At 41.8% G+C, this 19,630-nt stretch overlaps 1 protein-coding gene across 1 annotated transcript in view; it reads right to left on the bottom strand.

Moving 5' to 3' along the window:
* Nucleotides 1–18,733: 18,733 nt before the first annotated feature.
* Nucleotides 18,734–19,630, bottom strand: part of CDC5L (cell division cycle 5 like) — a 43,050-nt gene continuing 42,153 nt past the window's right edge. The window contains exon 16 of the mRNA XM_038554212.1: nucleotides 18,734–19,167. Within this exon, the coding sequence (XP_038410140.1) occupies nucleotides 19,063–19,167 (105 nt within the window). The 3' untranslated portion in view covers nucleotides 18,734–19,062. The remainder of the gene's footprint in view (nucleotides 19,168–19,630) is intronic.

Genomic DNA, 19,630 nt, shown 5'->3' with positions numbered 1-19,630 from the left:
CAGAGACATAGGCAGAGGGAGAGGCAGGCTCCCCATGGGGAGCCTGATGCAGGATTCCATCCCAGGCCCCCAGGATCACTTCCTGAGCCAAAGGCAAATGCTCAAGCACTGAGCCACCCAGGAGTTCCTGTAATGAATAATTTAATTAATAGAAATGAGAGTTGACAGTAATCTGACAACAGAGCCCGCGCGCCAATAGAGCCAAGCGTGCTGGACTACCTCTCATCTGCCTGAAACATTGGACTTGACCTAACTACACATGACATTGCAAGGAACGATTTTCAGTGATGCTGTGAATAATTGGAAATATGGAATATCTAGAATGCTGAGATAATTTCATAAGCCCTAGAAAATGTTTAATTGCTGTAAGTTTAGCAGAATCTGAGAAGAGATCAGCGTCATTTATTATATCACCGACATTCAGAAAGATTTCCCATTTACAGAGGCTGCAAGTTACCTAATGACTATAATTTAATAGAGCGATTTCTGGAAGAGCTTTCCTGCATCAAATCAAAGCCCAGACAGGTGCATGAGTTCAAGTGGGTCAGCCACATCTATCAAGAGCCCACAACAAGAGTCCCTAAACGTGAACAAATAATTTGGAAATTATCACATGTGTGTCATGAACCATTTGTGCTACAACTGAGAGATTAAAAGAGAATGTATGTTTTAATTTAGTCTGTCATTCTACAAAATGAGTTACAGGGTAACTCAAGTTCTGTTTCTTTGTCTTTATAATCATTGAGCTGTCAGTGTCCATTTCAGATCTATTGTTTAAAACAGGAGCACTCAGGGGGCACCTGGGTGGCTCTGCAGTTGAGCATCTGCCTTGGGCCCAGGGTGTGATCCCAGGGTCCTGGGATCAAGTCCCACATCGGGCTCCCTACATGGAGCCTGCTTCTCCCTCTGCCTGTGTCTCTGCCTCTCTGTGTGTCTCTCATGAATAAATAAATAAAATCTTAAAAAAAAAAAAAAAAAAAAAAGCAGGAGCACTCACCCAGGCAGTGGAGAGGAGGCATGAATTGCTCATCAAGCCTGAATGATTTTGGGGAGCTATGAACTTCTTCTCTAAACGAATGTATACACAGTCAGTTCCCATGGGTCGGGAGCCAACTGTAGACCTGGGGCGCTCTCCAAATTAACTTCCAGGGAGAATACAATATTTATTTCTTAAAGGAGAAGAAATTAAAACAAGCTAATTTAAAGCTCACTTGTATGTTACAACAACTTACAATGGCCATTGTTTGTGACATAAGCCAAGGAGTACTTACCACCACCATGGTTTGGAACTGCTTGTTGCTTTTGCCCAGTGATCATGAAAAGCCAGTTTTTATTTTCTTGTTGCTCTTGTTACTTTCATACTTGAGTCAGTGTACTCCCTTGCCGACTGCTCCCACCACTCACACCGCTGTCACACTCAGGAGAGTTCCAGTTTAGATGATATATCACTTGGTCAATAATTTATCTGCAGTTTTGTTTTTGCTTAGATCGGGACTGGAGTGGGGGCAGAGGGACCGGTTCTCAGGTACAAGCAGGAGAGGAGAGGAGCGAGGAGCTACACAGAGAAGAGCCAGAGGCCCAGAACCTGTGAGGCTCAGCCCTGCACCTTCTGTTATCTGCCTCTGTGGAAATGCCACCCTGGTCCTGCTTCTCTCCTCCCTTGAGGTCATGTGCGAGCAAATTAAGCCTCTTTCATGTGACAACCTCCAAGTACTAAAAGAGGGCTTGTTATAGGTTGAATTGTGTTCCGCAACCCCCCAAAGATGTTGAAGTCCTATCCCCCAGGACTATCCCCACTATTTGGGAATAGTGTCTTGGCAGATGAGCAAGTAAAACGAGGTCATTGTAGACTGGGCCCTAATTTAATATGACTGTGTCCTTATAAAGGGGGGAAATTTGGACACAGAAGAATGAATGCACACAGTGAGAACACCATGTGAAGATAAAAACAGATAGGGCTGGTGTGTCTACAAGACAAGGAATAATGGGTCGCCTGGATGACTTAGTCTGTTGAGTGACTGCCTTCCACTCAGGTCATAAGTCCAGGGTCCTGGGATCGAGCCTCACATCGGGCTCCTTGCTCAGTGAGGAGTCTGCTTCTCCCTCTCCCTCCGCCCCTCCCCCCACTTGTGCTTTCTCTCTCTCTCTAAAAAAAAAAAAAAAAAAAAAAAAAGACACGGAATGCCAAAGATTGCCAGTAAATCACCAGAAGCCAAGAGAAAGGTACAGAAGAAGGTACCAACCCTACCAACACCTTGATCTTGGCTTTCGGGCCTCCAGAACCATGAAACATTTCTATTGTGCCAGAACTTGGCTACGGCAGCCCCAGGAAACTTAACATTGGGCTTTTGCCTCATTCCATCCCGTCCGATCAGGTGTTTCCTCAACTGGCTCTCCCACATCATGTGTTTGAGTCTCTTCTGGCTGATGGCCAGTTGCCCCCAAATTCACAACTCAACACAATTCACGCAGTGGAAACTATGCCAAGACCACTGATGTATATGGGCCCCCCATTGGGCAAATTCTACCGTTCAGCCTCATCTCATGGATCATATCGTTACATTCGGCCCCTAAGGCTGGTGTACTTCTTCCCATTTCTCTCACTCATTCACAGCTGACCCAACCTCAGCAGGTGCTGGAAGCCTGGCTACACCTACTGAGTTTTAAGTAGCGCATTAGAAGAAATCATCTGCCCCTTTGGGGTTAACTTTGCATGTTCCGCAAGTCTAGAGATGGTCAAACTGGGACTAGTGGTGTCAAGGACCTCGGGACCTTTTATTCTGTTCTTACCCAAGCTTGGCTTCCTTGCTCAGCATCTCCTTGTGGTACAGTAGCTACTGTGCCATGACCTCAGTTCCTGGCACAAGGCTTCTAAGATCTCTTCAGACTTCCTGAGTGGTAGGGGTGATGAGAGTGTCTTGTTGTTCATAACAAGACCCTTTAGACCATACATGAGTTACACTAATGAGGTGACTCTTGGCAATCCCCTGGACAGCTTCGGGATGGAGAGCTGATGGCAGGAGGAACCAACCATGTGATTAGAGTGGACCTTTCAGCCCATCCCCCACCTTCAGCGAGGGTAAGGGGCTGGAGGTTGAGCGCAGTCACGAATTGATTATGATTTTAATCAATCATGCCAACACATGGAACCTCCTTAACAACTCCTAAATCACAGGATTCGGAGAGCTTCCAGAATGTGACTGCATCCACATGCTGGGAGGGTAAGGTACCCCAACTCCTTGGGGGCAGAAGCGCCTGTGTTTGGGAACTTTCCAGATTTCACCATATGTCACCTCTTCTTCTGACTGCTCACAAGGATCCTTTATCATATCCTTTTTTTTTTAAAGATTTTATTTATTCATGAGAGACACAGAGAGAGAGAGAGAGAGAGAGAGAGACAGAGAGAGACAGAGGGAGAAGCAGGCTCCATGCAGGGAACCCGACGTGGGACTCGATCCCAGGTCTCCAGGATCAGGCCCTGGACCAAAGGCAGGTGCTAAACCACCGAACCACCCGGGCTGCCCTATCATATCCTTTATAATAAACCAGCAATAGTAAGTGAAGTGCTTTCTTGAGTTCTGTGAACCATTCTAGCAAACTGTCAAAACTGAGGGGGTCATGGGAACCCCCAATTTGTAGCCAGTCGGTCAGAAGCCCAGGTGGCACCCCGGGACATGTGACTGGCATCTGAAGTCTTGCGGGACCGTGTCCTTAGCCTGCAGGATCTGATGCTGACCCCAGATCAGTAGCATCAGAACTGAACTGAACTGTAGGACCCCCAGTTGGTGTCCAGAGAACCAGAGAACTGGCTGGTGTGGGAAACAAAACCCCTACATTTGGTGTTATAAGTGCTGCGAATAAAAACAGTATGGAAAGAGGGAAGAAGGGGACATGGCCTCTTTTTTAAGAACACATCTCTCACCTGCATTTCTGCTTACATCCTACTGGCCAAAACCAAGACAGATGGGTCTTTTACATGTGGACTTGAAAACTTAACCGCCAGAGCTCTGAGCATGTTAACTGAGAAAGTGGGAGTTATTTTGGAAAAATACAAAACAGGCTTAAAGTCTAGGCCGTGTGTAGGAAGTCTGGGGCTTGTAACTTTGGATTCGTTTCCTAAGAGATGTGGGGAATTTATTTGTCAAGTAACTGTATTAGTCAGGATTAAGTTCAGCTGTAATAGAAAACCCCAAAGTAACAGTGGTTTGGTTCTGTTTCCCGTTGCTGGGTGTATTAAGTGACAGTAACACCTACCATTGACTGGAGGCCTGCTGCGTGCCGGCTGCCGGCTGCGGTCTTAGACACTTTACATTTACTCTTCACAGGACCCTGTAAAGGAGGTCCCCCCTTTATGAGCAGAAGAGACTAAAGCTCAGAGAAGGCAGGTAACCTACCCAAGGTCACACAGCTCTTTCATGGTAGAGGCCGCATGAACCCAGAGCTCTTTCCACACTGCTGCCCGTCTTGCCGGGGACAAATGCCACCCTCCCTTCTCCCCCATCAGCATAAGGGGAGGGAAGGTCATCACCCAGCTAACTATACAGTTGCCAGAAGCGTGTTTTTGCAGCGTGGCTTTCAGAACATATGTGTTAAGGGTTGAAAACTCCAACTGAAATGTATTTCCACACTCATCACCCCCACACTGCTCTTCCTGTTAATTTGTTTAAATACCACAAAGGAACATATTTTGGTTGTGCTTTTGGTTCACCAAGTACAAGTAATCAGCACATCTACTCACTCAGATACAAACCAACGCCAAGGACTTCTGAGTCAAGACGCTGTGGAATGATGAGTCTACAGGCACTCCCGGCCTCCCCAGCCAAGTCCGCTTTTCTTCCATAGTACTATGCTTGGGCTCTGAACCTGGCATGAGGCTTTCTCTAGGATCTTTCTTTCTCCATGAGCTCCGGTCAAGAAGCCGTGAAGAGCATGGGTGATAAGGAAGCTGTGCAGGTGTGGGCGCTCAGCAGCTCACAAGCCACACTAACGTGACTCTCATGACAATCCATGAGAGCAGAACAGCTGCATCTCACACAGAGAAGTTCAGAGACATCAAGCAATTTGCCCCAAGTCACACAGCCTGACAATAAACAGAGGCAGGCCTCAAGCCCAGGACACGTGAGTTTAAGAAAAGAACTTGTTCTCATTCCCAGGAAATTTCTCAATGACTCCCTCTTCCCATTCCCTTCTGCCCAGTGCAGCCAAAGTAATTGTTTACTAACTTCCAGACTTGAGGCTCATCTGTTGCCACGGGTGTCGGGAGTAGGAGACTGACAAGGGGATCTGGTGTTTGTGGGCCAGAGGGGTCAGGAGACAAGAGGGAGAAGGGGAAGAGACACACAGAGATGGAGAAACAGAGTCAGATACAGAGAAAGAGTGAGCAAGATATTTAGACATGCAAGTAACTTTTTTGGAGAGATCCTTGAGAAAACATGGTTCAAAGCAGCTCATGATCCAGCTAAGATGAGACACGGGGAGACATGAGGTCTAAAATACATGCAACCAGATGTCTGTCAGCAGCACCATGGGTGACAGAGGACTGAGCGGGGTAGGGTGGGCCGAAGTTGGCCTTGCTGGACTGGCACGGGGCCTAGTTAAAGGACAAAGACCAGCCTGAAGCCGGGGTGAGGCCCCCAGCTCCCCCAGCCCCAGGGCACAGGACTGTAGAGTGCTCCATGGCGTGGGTATTGCCATGATGAGTTGAATCCTTGTATGAACATCTCAGTTGTTTCCCAAACACAGGGCTGCAGTGGATTTCCCTTGCACTGCGGCTGGATCCGCAGATATTCCTAGATGTGTTATTGCTCCTTCAAAAGAGCATTTTGCAGGCATTCTTATTCCACTCTGTATTACAGGATATGATTTTTTTTTTTCCTCTGCCACTGTGCTGATACAGCCCCAGAACTGCCCTCCTGCTTCTTTCCAGCCTAGTGACACAGAAATTGGTGCTCTGGTCATGTAGTTGAGGAAATGCAGAGAAATTAAGGTTTGCAAGCTTATTCTGACTTTTTCAAATGTCCTACAGGGCCTAAACAGGTCTGTACACCCCGTGCTGACTCTCAAAGACAGTGAAAAATCACTCTGTCCTTTATGTGGTGTGGGGGAATGTCCAGGGTTTTGGATGGATTGGCGTTTGCTGAGCTTGTTTGAAAATGTGTGGGGAGGTCACTGTCCTCTGGTGGTGACCTCCGTACACCCGGGATCGAGATGGCCAAGCACGCCCCCACGAGACTGAGACGTGTGCTGAGGGGCACCTGGGTGGCTCAGTGGTTGAGTGTCTATCTTTGGCTCAGGGCATGTTCCCGGTCCCGGGATCGAGTCCCACATCGGGCCCCCTGCATGGAGCCTGCTTCTCCCTCTGCCTGTGTCTCTGCTTCTCTCTCTGTGTGTCTCTCTGTGTGTCTCATGAATAAATAAATAAAATCTTAAAAAAGAGAGAGAGAGAGAGAGAAGTGGGCTGAACCATGAATGCCCTTTAGCTCCTGTCTCTCGCCCACGTCCGTACGGTTTAGTAAGCAAGGCTGTACCTAGGATCACACAGTGTCCATGTGATCTCAAATGGGCTTGAAATACACTAAAATACATTATCAAAGACCAACACACAGAGAGTGAATTCTAGACACTGTTTTACTTGTGTCCAAGGAGAACCAATCAACAGTGCTGACTAAACGAGTCAAAGGGAAAAAGCTTCTTACGGGCAGAGGGAAAACCTGCAAAGACAAAGTGTTTTGGATTTTAGGTAGGAAATGTACAGACACATTTTATATGTGCAAACCTGTACATAAAACGTTGAGCTGTAGAAAATGTCACGTAGAAGAACGTGAGTATCTTTGTGTTTGAAAATACCATTTTGCCGAGCTGCCAGACTAAGGCTGTGTTATATAAAACAGCCCGCATCAGGATTAGTTTCGAACCTGTTAAAATTGAATCTCAAAAGCAACACTAAACTTGTATAGCTTCATATTCCAATACAGTTTAAAGAATTCACTTCTGGGGGGTGCCCTGGTGGCTCAGCCGGCTAGGGGTCAGACTCTCAATTTAGGCCCAGGTCATGATCTCAGGGTGGTGAGATCAAGCCCCATGTCGGGCTCCACACTCGGTGCTCAGTGTGGGGTCTGCTTGTCCCTCCCCCTCCCCCTGCCCCTGCTTGTACTCTCTCTCAAATAAATACATAAATGGTTCACTTGTGTCATGCTCACCATGCCAGTTTTCTTCTAGAGAGGATAATACTAACATTATTGGAAGTGCAGGGTGACAAGAGTGTATTTTTTGTTATTGTTGTCATTTGCTTTTGTTGTTGCCGTTGCATTTAACTGAATGAGGATGCGTGAGTTTTCATCTTCGAAGCCCCGTGTGCAACTCCAACCCACTCCATCTCTCTCCCTCTCTCTGGCGCCCAAGCCAATCAGTGTGACACACACACAGTGTCATTACGGAATGAGATGGCCAGCATTCCCCATTGTCAGGTGTGACACAGGGCAGACAATGAAACCAGATCTTTGGCTTTGGGCTCAGGACATGGCCCACAGCAACTTAGCACTTGAACAAAATGAACACAGATGCTCTTGTTTTGTCTTCAAAGCCTCACAAAGTCCCAGGGCGCCCAGGACTCAGTCGGTTAAACGCCTGCTTTCAGCTCAGGTCACGATTCCAGGATCCTGGCATGGAGCCCCACGAGCCCGCACGTTGGGCTCCCTGCTCAGCAGGGAGTCTGCTTCTCCCTCTACTCCTCCCCCTGCTCATGTTCTTGCTCTCAAATAAATAAAATCTTTAAAATAATAATAATTTAACTACTACATGCTAGCAGCCAATATGCCAACCTTATATGACTTTCTAGAACAGCATTGCCCAAAAGAACTTTCTTTAAGCTCTTAAAATGTGGCTAGAATGACTGAATATAATTTTATTAAATGTAATTACAATGTTCATTTTAATAGCTATATGTAGCTGAGGTCCGCATATTGGACAGTGTAGTTCTAGAACCAGCACCTTTCTGAACCTTTATTTTTCCTTGAATTTCTCTTTGACAAAAAGTACAAAAATGGTAACTTACAGATACAGCAAGAGTTCTTGTTTTCCCCATCCTCACCTCGTAACTCCCCCTGCCCTTTCTATCATTCCCCCCTCAACCCAAGTTCTCTAGAGTTTTCTCGGGCCAAATATTATTTCTAATAACAGAGTTTTCTCACTCCAGTTATAATCACAAATCCCTCTGGGGGAAAAGTCTTATACTGAAACAAATGGCCTATCCAAAGGTTTCAGAAAATTGCTTTTTAAAAACTCTTTGGAGTGGATTATGCAGGGAAATGAAGTAAGTATCAGGTTGGTTTCAGTAAGTTATCACATAAGCCCCAGGAGCTTCAGGGCATGTTTTGAGAAGGCTTTTTTTCACTGCTCCCAAATAACGGACAAATTGTTGATATAATGAGTGATCGAAGGAAGGGCTGGTCGGCAGCCTTCAGAGCAGGAAGGCCTCTGCAGGGAGCAGAATAGTAATCAAGGCTTCCCAAGAGCAGGGAGCAAGCAAGCAGGAGAAAAACAAGCTTCTCCTTCATGGATAAGGCAGCTCCTGGGTATGGTTCCAGCAGTTTCCCAAACTTTAATGTGCATGCACACCATGTGGGGAATCATGTTAAAATGCAGACTCCCATTCAGTGGCACCAGTGATGCTGAAGCCACTGGGACAGAGACCACACTTTGTGTAGTGAGGCTTCAGGCCACAATGCTCCGGAAGTGCATGGAGACCATCCCTTGAGAACAGCCAGCAGTGGGTTCCAGTGCCCGGACTCCCAGCCCACTCCTGCCTGCTAGTTTTTCTTGAAATGATCATCCTGAAGCCTATCTTCTAGGAAATCAGTCCAGCTTCATAAATGCACCCACTGCAATCGGCAAGCAACAGAATTTTGTGAAGTTGCCAAAACCCAACCAAACGCAGAGGACCAAAGCCCTGAGCGAGCATCTCTCCTGAGTCTAAGTGAATGCATCTGCTCCATAAATTCACCCTGGCTCCTAAGGGGGTTGTGCTAGGTGGGGGAAAGTACTAGGAAGCCTCTCTTAGCACAAATCTAACCCCATCTTCCAGTCTTGTTTTGTCAGTAATAATGTTGATGTTTTCATTTATTTCTTCTTGTTTCCTGCTAATTCAGTCTTAACTGGGGATGGAATGGGTATAATTTGCCCTCTGAAACCACTTTACCTGCATCTATAAGATGAGGATATGAGGGACACCTGGGTGGCTCAGTGGTTGAGCCTTTGGGTCAGGTGTCATGATCCTGTCAAAATCTTTAAAAAAAAAAAAGGAAAAACAGAGCTATAAGCTGCTGATCCTTTATACATCTAGTGTGTTGACTTTTGTCAATTTCTGAAAAGCAGTTAAATTCATAGTAAAAGAAGAAATCTTTGCTATTACAGAGAAAAACTTTGGATATTCATGTCCTTCAGACATCCTTAAGGAAGGAGGGATGCCTGAGTGGTTCAGTGGTTGAGCATCTGCCTTTGGCTCAGGTTATGATCCCAGGGTCCTTGGATCGAGTCCCACATCGGGCTTCCTGCATGGAGCCTGCTTCTCCTTCTGCCTATGTCTCTGCCTGAATGAATAAATAAAATCTTTAAAAAAAAATGAGGATATGAGCACTCCTACACTTCTCATTTTTCTGAGGATTAAGTTAATGCACAGGCATTTAGCACTGTCTGCATCTTACAGGTGCTTACTAAAACACAAATTGTTATTACAGACACATTACAATGTTTGTTTCATAAATAAGTACAGATTGGTCTCCAGTAAGGACAGTCCTCTTGACCTCCAGACCCAATGCCTGCTTGATAGTTCCGCTAGAACCAAACTTTCATCTTTTCTCCAAAATCAGTTTCTCCGCATCTTCTGTCAGAGATGACCAACCCAGAGCTATTTTTTCTGCCTCCATATCCAGGTACTGACACTTTTCAATTCTGCCTTCACAAAACCTCTTGAATTCTTCTGTCTTCATTGCCCCCACCCTTGTCATCTTGGGGTAACCCCACCTTGGGCTCCAGCAATAACTTCTCACCAGTCTTCCTGCCTCCCTCTCTCTTCTTCCCAGCCCCACTATAGAAGTGGCCTCCAAGTTGGTCTTTCCTGAGCACCACTGAAGAAATTCGAAACAATTCCAATAAGCAGTTCCAAAGACTTTTTTTTAAAGCAGTGGCAGCATTGTTGGCAATAAGCGCATGTCTTCCTAAGGGGCTACTTGGGAAAAGTACACACACATGCACCCTGACCCTTACAAAATTGCTCCACAATCAATCATGGTATTTTTTTTATTTAAATTTGCCAACATACAGTATAACACCCAGTGCTCATCACATCATGTGCCCTCCTTAATGCCTGTAACCCAGTCACCCCATTCTCCCAACCTCCACCCCTTCTGCAAACCCGTTTCCCAGAGTTAGAGGAGTCTCTCATGGTTTGTCTGCCTCTCTAATTTTACCCCCACTCAGTTTCTCCTCCTTCCCTTATGGTCCCTTTCACTATTTCTTTCTATTGTCTTTTTCTGACTGACTTATTTCACACAGCGTAATACCCTCCCATTCCATCTACGTCGATGTAAATGGTAGGTATCCATCCAATCATGGTACTTTAGAACCACTTCACAGGTACCATGTGAGAGAAATGCAGACAGACCTTCGTGGCCTCATCTGTACTCAGGGAGCCCCTATGAGGGCTAGATGGTGAGCCATTAACAGCTCAGTCTGTTGAGGGAGAGAGTTAAGATTCAGGTCAGATGAACCTGTTTCTCTGACAGCACTGGCTTTGTTTAGGTTTTTCCTTTACATATTTGCTGTTACTCTGTCATCAAGGAAAAACCATTGTTTCTATTTCTTCATTACCTACTAGGGATTTTAGGGCCTAATATTATTTTGGAATTCATCTAGTTCAAAATAAAGACCTCCAAAGAAGCAAGTTTGCTTGAACATAGCAGTGACACTTGAGATTGAACATGTTCTATTTCTGAGATTTGAAGGTCATGAAGTTTGAACCCAGTTGCTAGTTCCCTGGTTTAAAATAATTCCTCCACTCCACTAGGTGGCACTTGAGCCATGGTAATGTTGAGACAGCTGGGTGGAGTTTAGGGTCACACCCCATCGGCCGACAGAGACTACTGGAATTTGGGAGGTGTGCCATTACATCCCTACCCAATCATAACAAGCATGTCACTCCAGAACCGAGTATTAAAGGCAAGAATAGGGATCCCTGGGTGGCTCAGTGGTTTAGTGCCTGCCTTTGGCCCAGGGCGTGATCCTGGAGACCTGGGATCGAGTCCCAAGTCAGGCTCCCTGCCTGGAGCCTGCTTCTCCCTCTGCCTGTGTCTCTCATGAATAAATAAAATCTTTAAAAAATAAAATAAAGGCAAGAACAAAATACTTGATTATCATCAAAGCAATAGCAGAAAACCAAAGGTGACTTGGAAGTTAATTCCACCTAAGAATCTATGTCATGAATTCTCCATAGTTCCACTGTCTAGTTCCAGGCCCTCACCCCCTGAAAATGATCGCTTCTGCAGGGTGACTGCCCCCAAATCCCCCTGGCTTAGCACCTGGTCCCCATCTGCAGGCTCATCACTGCTAAGATCCCCACCTTCCCTCTGAGCCCAATTCTCCAAGGGGCTATCTTGTGAGGATTCAGAAGCCATTCATTCATTCAGGCTCTTAACTCATCAAGCAGAAGTGGCTCACTGCCAAGCCTCAGTTCCCATAGCCAAATACCACATTAAAACAAGGCTGCCGTCCTCTTTCTTCTTCTTCTATCAGATTATGAACCAATTCTGAACTTTGGAGGGCAGACACTGGACACTTCCATGGATGTTAAAAACTTCTAGATTTCCCAAGCAAACAAATCTTGAATCTGGGCAGGTTTTCTTGACGTCTCCTTCCTCAAATAAGGAATTTTAAATAAAACTATAGTTGGCAGACTTGACCTTTTTCGTTGGGAGATTAGGGAGTTCTCCTTGGGAGTAATGAAGTATCCATCACCCACATAGTTTGAATTGTTCTACTCTCCACCAAATAATAAGTCTCCCTGCAAGGGTTATTCTGGAAGCAGAGAGTAAATTGTATGTTTGATCTTGCAATTAATCCATAATGTGCCTCCTGGAGGCAAGCCATACAGATCACTTCTAAAACCTGGCCTAGGGATCCCTGGGTGGCGCAGCGGTTTAGCGCCTGCCTTTGGCCCAGGGCGCGATCCTGGAGACCCAGGATTGAATCCCATATCGGGCTCCTGGTGCATGGAGCCTGCTTCTCCCTCTGCCTATGTCTCTGCGCCTCTCTCTCTCTCTGTGTGACTATCATAAATAAATAAAAATTATTAAAAAAAAAAAAAACACCTGGCCCAACTTCTGTTTTTTGGCCACTTCACTATAGCAGGACAATCTTCAGGTACATTCTGCCAAATGTTCTCTGCAAGGAGGGGCACGGGGCAGAAGATCAAGTGATGGTGGTGGGAAAGGATCACAACTGCTCTTCCATGAAATCTGTTTTAAGGGCAATCAGTACAAGATACACTCCCGAGGTACAGAAAGAACCTCCATAATTATTTGTGATTATTTATGAAAGGTACATTATTTAAAAAAAAAGAATTTCTTTAAAACTTCAGTTTATGCCAGTGTTCAGGGTGATGAGTCCCTGAAGTTTATTAGATACAGTAATATAAGGGGTTATTTTATTTAAAAACTAACAAGTGTCCTTGGATTCATTGTGTTTGAGATTTCTGATCTCACAGTGGCTGGCTACAGTAGAAACAGAAGGCCTAGAATCTGGACTTGGCTCGAACATCAATTTCACTATTTGGGCAAATCCCTTCCCCTCATGAGATTTTAGTCACCCCATATGCAAAGATTTGTATTGCACTAATTGCTATGGGTTCCCCTGTGACTGTATTTTGCTCACCTCTCTAATATCAAGATAGGAAAAAAAAAAAAAAACAGCAACAAAATCTAACTGGTCACTTCTGCTATTTAAGTTGAAAAGCCTCAGAATCCAAGAATGATAAAGGACAGTGACACACTGCACACACCGGACACAGCCACCACCAGCCTCTTTCTCAGCACCACACTTCTGATAAAAGACCAGAGAACTGTGGATTCTGAGCAGATGTTCCTTAATCTAAACTGGCAATTCTCATTTGTGAGGATCTCAAGATCTCTTTATACTTTTAAAACTTGAGGACCCCAAAAATCTTTTGTGCGTCATACCTGTAAATTATTTACTGAAAGCACCATATACCCCCTGACTTCTAACTATACTGCAAAGCTATAGTAAGTAAAACAGTATGGTGTTGGCATAAAAACAAGACCTACAGATCAATGGAAGACCTAAAAGATCAATGGAACAGAATAAAGAACACAGAAATAAACCCATGAGTATATGGCCAACTGATTTACAACAAAAGAGCCAAGAGTATACACTGTGGAAAGAACAAGTCTCTTCAATAAATGGTGCTGGGAAAACTGGACAGCCACATGCAAAAGAATGAAAGTGGACTCCTATCTTATACCATATACAAAAACTAACTCAAAATGGATTAAATATAAGCCCTGAAACCACGTAACTCCTAGAAGAAACATGGGCAGTAAGCTCCCTGGCATAATAGGTCTTGGTGAGGATTTTTTTTTAATCTGACACCAAAAGCAACAAAAGCAAAAAAACAAACAAGTGGGGCTACATCAAACTTAAAATAGCAAATGAAACCATCAACAAAATGAAAAGGGAAGCTACTGGATGGGAGAAAATATTTGCAAATCATCTATCTGGTAAGGGATTCATACCTGAAATATACAAAGAACTCAATACAACTCAATAGCAAAAAAACAAACGATTAAAAAGGCGCAAAGGACCTAAATAGACAGATGGCCAAAGGGCACATGAAAAGATGCTCATCATCATTAATTATCAGGGAAATGCAAAACAAAACCATAATGAGACATCACCTCACATCTGTCAGAATGGTTAGTAATCAAGAAGACAAGAAATAGTAAGTGCTGGCAAGGATGTGGAGAAAAAGGAACCCCCATGCACGGTTTGCAGGAATGCAAACTGGTGCAGCCACTATAAAAAAACAGTATGGAGTTGCATCAAAAAATTAAAAATAGAACCACCATATGATTCAGCAGTTCCACTTTAGGGTATTTACCCAAAGAAAATGAAAACACTAACCCCAAAAGGTATCTGCATCCCTATGTTCATTACACCATTATTTACAATACCCAAGATGTGGAAACAACCCAGATAATCAATGGATGAATAGATAACAATGTGATACACACACACGTGCACATGCACGCACAGAATATTATTTGCCCATAAACAAGAATGTTTCCTTCTTAAGTACTCTCAGTCTACAAGTAGTGGCTCCTCTCTACATCTGTTAGTCCTATATTCTTTAGAGTTGTCTTTGCCCCTCTTAGTAATTAATCTCCTGTTACTAGTTAATAATCCTTCATATTAAATTTCCTTGTTCAAATTACTGGTACAGTTTCTTTCTCTTGATTGGATCCTGAACCCTAAATGATACCATCATCATCTGTAAAACTTAAAAGAGAGTGCCTATTTCCTAAATCACTAAGAAAATTAAAGCCCAGGACATTACAGTCCATTTAGGAAATGAGAGGAATCAGTGAGAAAGCATAAAACATGATCACAGAAGACCAAAGTCAGTAATTAACATAAAAGCAAATGGATTAGTCTCCCCTATTAAATTGCAAAAATTCTCCAAATGGGCTGAAATATAAAATCCAGCAAGACATGCTGTTTAGAAACAAAAAAATTATATAAAAGTTAAAAAAAAAAACTTATCAAGCAAATACAAACAAAAAAAGAATATTTCAATCTCAAAGAAGTAAATTTCAAAGCAAAAGTATAAAGGAGAAAAAGAATAACTTTGTAGACTAGTAAGTCTTCTTATGACCCTTAAGAGACCTAAGGATTTACATACTAAAAACAGTATCAAAATATAGGAAGCAAAAGCTCTAGACAAGATGAAATTGAGAAAAAGAACTATCTAGAAAACTTTAAGACAACACTATTAGTCTATGTAGTTTACACCCCAAAATAAGAAAATATAATTGAAGTGGTTGAGTGAATGTCCATCTCTGTCCCACACGAACAATAAAGCTTCACTTAAAACATCCAATGTTTTTTTTTTTAAATGCTGGGCCCCAAAACCTCAATTCTAAAAAGCAGAAACTACAGAAGACATATTTCTTTGCTACAATGTAAAAATGCTACAAGTAGCAACAATTAAAAAAAAAAAAAAAAAAGCCAACCACACAGAAATTTTTAAATATTCTTATTTAACCAAAATTTTAAAACACAATGATAAACTACTTGGAAAACAAGACTCAACAATGTAGCTGGGATGTGAACATATTTGAAATTAGAGATAATCAAAACCCTTCATTAGTATACAAATAAAAACAAAAATTAAACATCAGACTCAAAAAGTTACAAGGCAAAAAACTCTACAGAAAACAAAAGAAATACATATAAATGAGAAATTAATATATTTCAAAACAAATCACAAGTGGTAAATCCAAACACCAGGTTTTTCTGAAGGGAAAAAGATTACCTTTAACAAGTCAAATCAAGAAAAAAAATAAGGAATGGTAAAACTAAAGTCAATTTCTTATAACTTAGAAGTAGCAAACTTAATATAGATTTCTTACTCTCTATTAAAATTCTCTGCAAATAAGTGAGTTAAATTTCAACAAAATTAAGTTTTCAGGAAAAAGTATAAATTACTTAAATCTAGCAAATAGCACAAAAGGAGAAATACATTTTAAAACAAAATTTTAAAATCAAATTTAAAGATACTTGAATTTAAAAACAGATAACACGGTTGCAGAAGAAATTATCAAGAAATTACTTCCCAAAAAGGGGAGTAACTTTCAATTCAAAAGTTTCATGAAAGCAATCCTTCAATCTTTAATGGAACAAATCACTCCACTGATATAACTGTTCGATGCAAAGAAAAATATACAGTTATCCTATCGACCTTATACAGCTAGCAAAATCTCTATGTCAAAAATTAGACTGGGACACCTAGGCAGCTCAGTAGGGTGAGCATCCGACTCTTGATCTCAGCTCAGGTCTTGACTTCAGGGTTCAATCTCTGCATTTGGGCTTGACACTGGGTGCGGAGCCTACTTCAAAAAAAAAAAAAAAAAAAAAGACAACAGCCCAAAAGACTAAATTCACTTACATAAAAATGCAATTTTCCTGAATAACCTATTAGCAAATCAAATTTTATAGGGCCAATAGGCAGTCACATTTTAGGAGACATGCATCGCAGAACATCACATACTTCACAACTAATTTTCCCAGAAAAAGAGATATAAAAATAGGGAGGATAAAATAGTTGGACAGCGTATGTCTACACTTGCTGTTATGCTACTTTTTCTTTGGAGACTGTGTTTTCTTATCTCAGCATTATTTCTAATATTTCAAAGAGGAGATCTCACTCATGCTGGTGTTTTTATTGGCTCTATATCATATTTAATTTCTGTCCCAAAGTTGCTGAGACTTAAACATGCTTTTCAACACTAGTTTTAACACGACCACATAATGAATGCCTGTAGGAGAATAAGATAAATGTGAATGTGGAAACAGTTACCAAAATCACACTCGAGAGTGCTGCTGGTAAGGAACCCTGGGTTTTATGGGGTACAAAGATGATGGCAGAGCTGTTTACCAGTTATAGCTGCACTAGTATGTGCATTACTTCAAATTTTGAAAACAAAGTGAATCTACATTATTAGGTCAACAATTCTAAATCCATATGATTCAAGTCTACAAAGAAGCAAGTAAAATGTAAATCTTACAAAAAAAAATTTTTGTAATTATTCTACTTGACTCCAGGGTTTCAAATATGGTTTAACACTGGAAGATCTATTGATATGTCATCAACAAATTAAATGGGGGGGGGGGGACCTGTGATCATCATCTTAAGAGATATCCAAAAAGCATGTGCAACAAAATTCCAGAGCCAATCCTGATTCAGATTCTTTAGAAACTAAAAAAGGGGGGATTATTTCCTTTCTAGATAAAGAATAACTCAAAACAGCCAGCCACAAAGTAAAATACTATGGACATTCCCATTAAAATTAGAAACAAAACATCTACCATCATCACTCTTATTTAACACTGTTCTAAACATTTCTAACTGCCAACAAAACATGCAACAAAAATTAAACTAGAAGAAACACTATCATAATTCACAGATATCAAAGTGTTTTCTAGAAAACTCATGCGAAATTACCAAAAAAAGTACTAGAATTCAGTCACTAGATACTAGAAAAATATATAGTCTGATGAGACTACAGAATTACCACCACTCAAATCTTTGCACCTGTCCCCACCAGGACTGCCTCTGTCTTGGTTTGAGAGTATTACTGTTTGCCTGAATTCCCACTTCATGTTCCTCAACTAACTGCCTTCCCTGTCTTCAGCCTGATGAGACTTTATACAATGTTTCTAAACCAACTCTAATCATGTCATTCCTTTGCTCAGCATTTTCTCATAGCTTCCCATAATAGAATAAAATCCCTATTTCTTACCAAGGCCTTATAAATATGCCCCTAATCTATACCTAGGCCTTACTCAGATGCCATCCTTGACACTTTAGCTACATTGTCGTCCTTTCTATTCCTCAAATGCTCCAAAGGGGCTTTGTGCTAGTTCTTCTCTCTGCTGGCACTGCTCTTGAGTGGCACCAGAATAGCTCCTCCTAAGATGTTAATCACATCTTATCTTAAATGTTACCTCCTCAAAAGCTCTTCTGACCATCCAGCCTAAAGTAGCTACCCAGTCACTATCTCCCATCACCCTATTTTAATTCCCTCTTTAGAATCAAAGTTCATGATCTGATACCATTTTCCTAGTATACTGAGTATCTCCTCCCACTAATGTCACCTCCATGACAGCAAGACGTTTTTAACTATCTCCAACACTTAAATGCCTAGCACATAAGAAGGGTCACTCAACAAATACCTGAATTTTAATCGCCTAAAATTCCCAATAGACTATAAGCACCACCAAAAAAGGAGTCCTATCACCACAACTCTGACACTGGGTATATAGTTAATAAATACCTGATGAATGAATGAATGAATCCTTCTTTCCCTCCTTTTAGTCCCTAGGATTCTTAAGATTGGGAAATTTGCCTGGTAAGTCCAACATATTGTTGTAGCCAACTAACAGAGGTCCCAAATGATTTTATGTGAATTATAAAGTCAGGTCTTCTCACTCCTACCTATTCCCCAAATTCTACACTAGCCTAATTAAGATAAACACAAAGCTTTAATAAGGCCCAACAGCCTTACTGAAATTAATCTTTAACATGCCTTTGTCAAAAAGACATTTACAAGAAAAGAATTGGTCAAAAAAAATTGAACCTTTTGAGTCCTAATCCATAAATTGTGTAAGTAGCTGAGCAGAGAAGAGACATGCCCTAAAGTTATACTGGAAAAAAAAAAAAAACAACTGAGGTGTTAAAATGTTAAACTATCTTGTCAGTGTAATGAGAATGAGTACTCTATGCTAAAACTAACAAAGCCACAAAATGACTCCTCTTAAGGAATTAAGATACTGATTCGCCATTTTGATTACCCAAGAGTTACTCATTAAATATGACACAGAGGACATACTTGCTGTTTTGTGGGCACTCTAAGTATGTAATTACTTGAAACAAAAGGCTACACTCTCAATTTTTTATATTTTGTTTTTATTCAAGAGTTTACTCACAGGCAGCACTTTAAAATCAGGCTTTTAAAATTAAAGGCCAAAACTAAAAAAATTTTGCAAATATGACACTGCTAAAAGAATGATCGTCTTAATAATTTAAACCCTAAAATGTCCTGTGGAGTTAAAGTCTTTATACATAGACTGTGTAAGATCAATATCATTTAAAATAAACAACTGAAAAACCACAGATTTGGGCAAATTTGTCAATGAAGATAATCATCAGTTTCAGCCTTCCAGAGTATGAAAACCAGCAATTAATTCATCTTGTGACAGAATATAAACTATGCTTCAGAATTTGGACTTTAAAGTCTCTTTCTCCAGCAGCAAGTCAGCATATCTATGCTGAAGTTCTTTTTCTCTTTCCTGTTGTCGCTGAACATCTTCTTTCAGACACTTGAAGAGACAAAAATATTAAGTAATTATTTCATATGAAAGCACAGTGAAAATTAAAAATACCTTATCATCTTACAAACAGCTAAGCTAAGTCATGACTCTTAAGAGTGTAAGTATTCCCTCAGAGAAAGAAGTAACTACTTGTGCTATAAAAACTTGTACTGCAACCATTCTTTGGTCAAACGACTATCATCTTGATTTTAGCAGATTAAAATCTCTGCTGCCATCTCAAACAAACAGCCACTATTGTCCTATCAATACCCACAAGTGCACTTCAGTAAGCCCTGACTGCTCTTTATCTGATCAGTGACTATTATGCACACTTGGGAAATAAAGTTACATTAAATAGGGCCAAAGGAATTCCATGCTTTAGAATGACCAGCTATATTTCTAGCATCCTAAATTATAAAACAGACACTGGTTTAATGTACCTCAGAGAGCTATAAGAATGGGATGCAATTAA

The sequence above is a fragment of the Canis lupus genome, chromosome 12, assembly GCF_011100685.1.
Source record: "Canis lupus familiaris isolate Mischka breed German Shepherd chromosome 12, alternate assembly UU_Cfam_GSD_1.0, whole genome shotgun sequence".
NCBI lineage: Eukaryota > Metazoa > Chordata > Mammalia > Carnivora > Canidae > Canis > Canis lupus.
The sequence above is the reverse complement of the archived record's forward strand: the minus strand, read 5'-3'. Positions and strand labels throughout refer to the sequence as shown.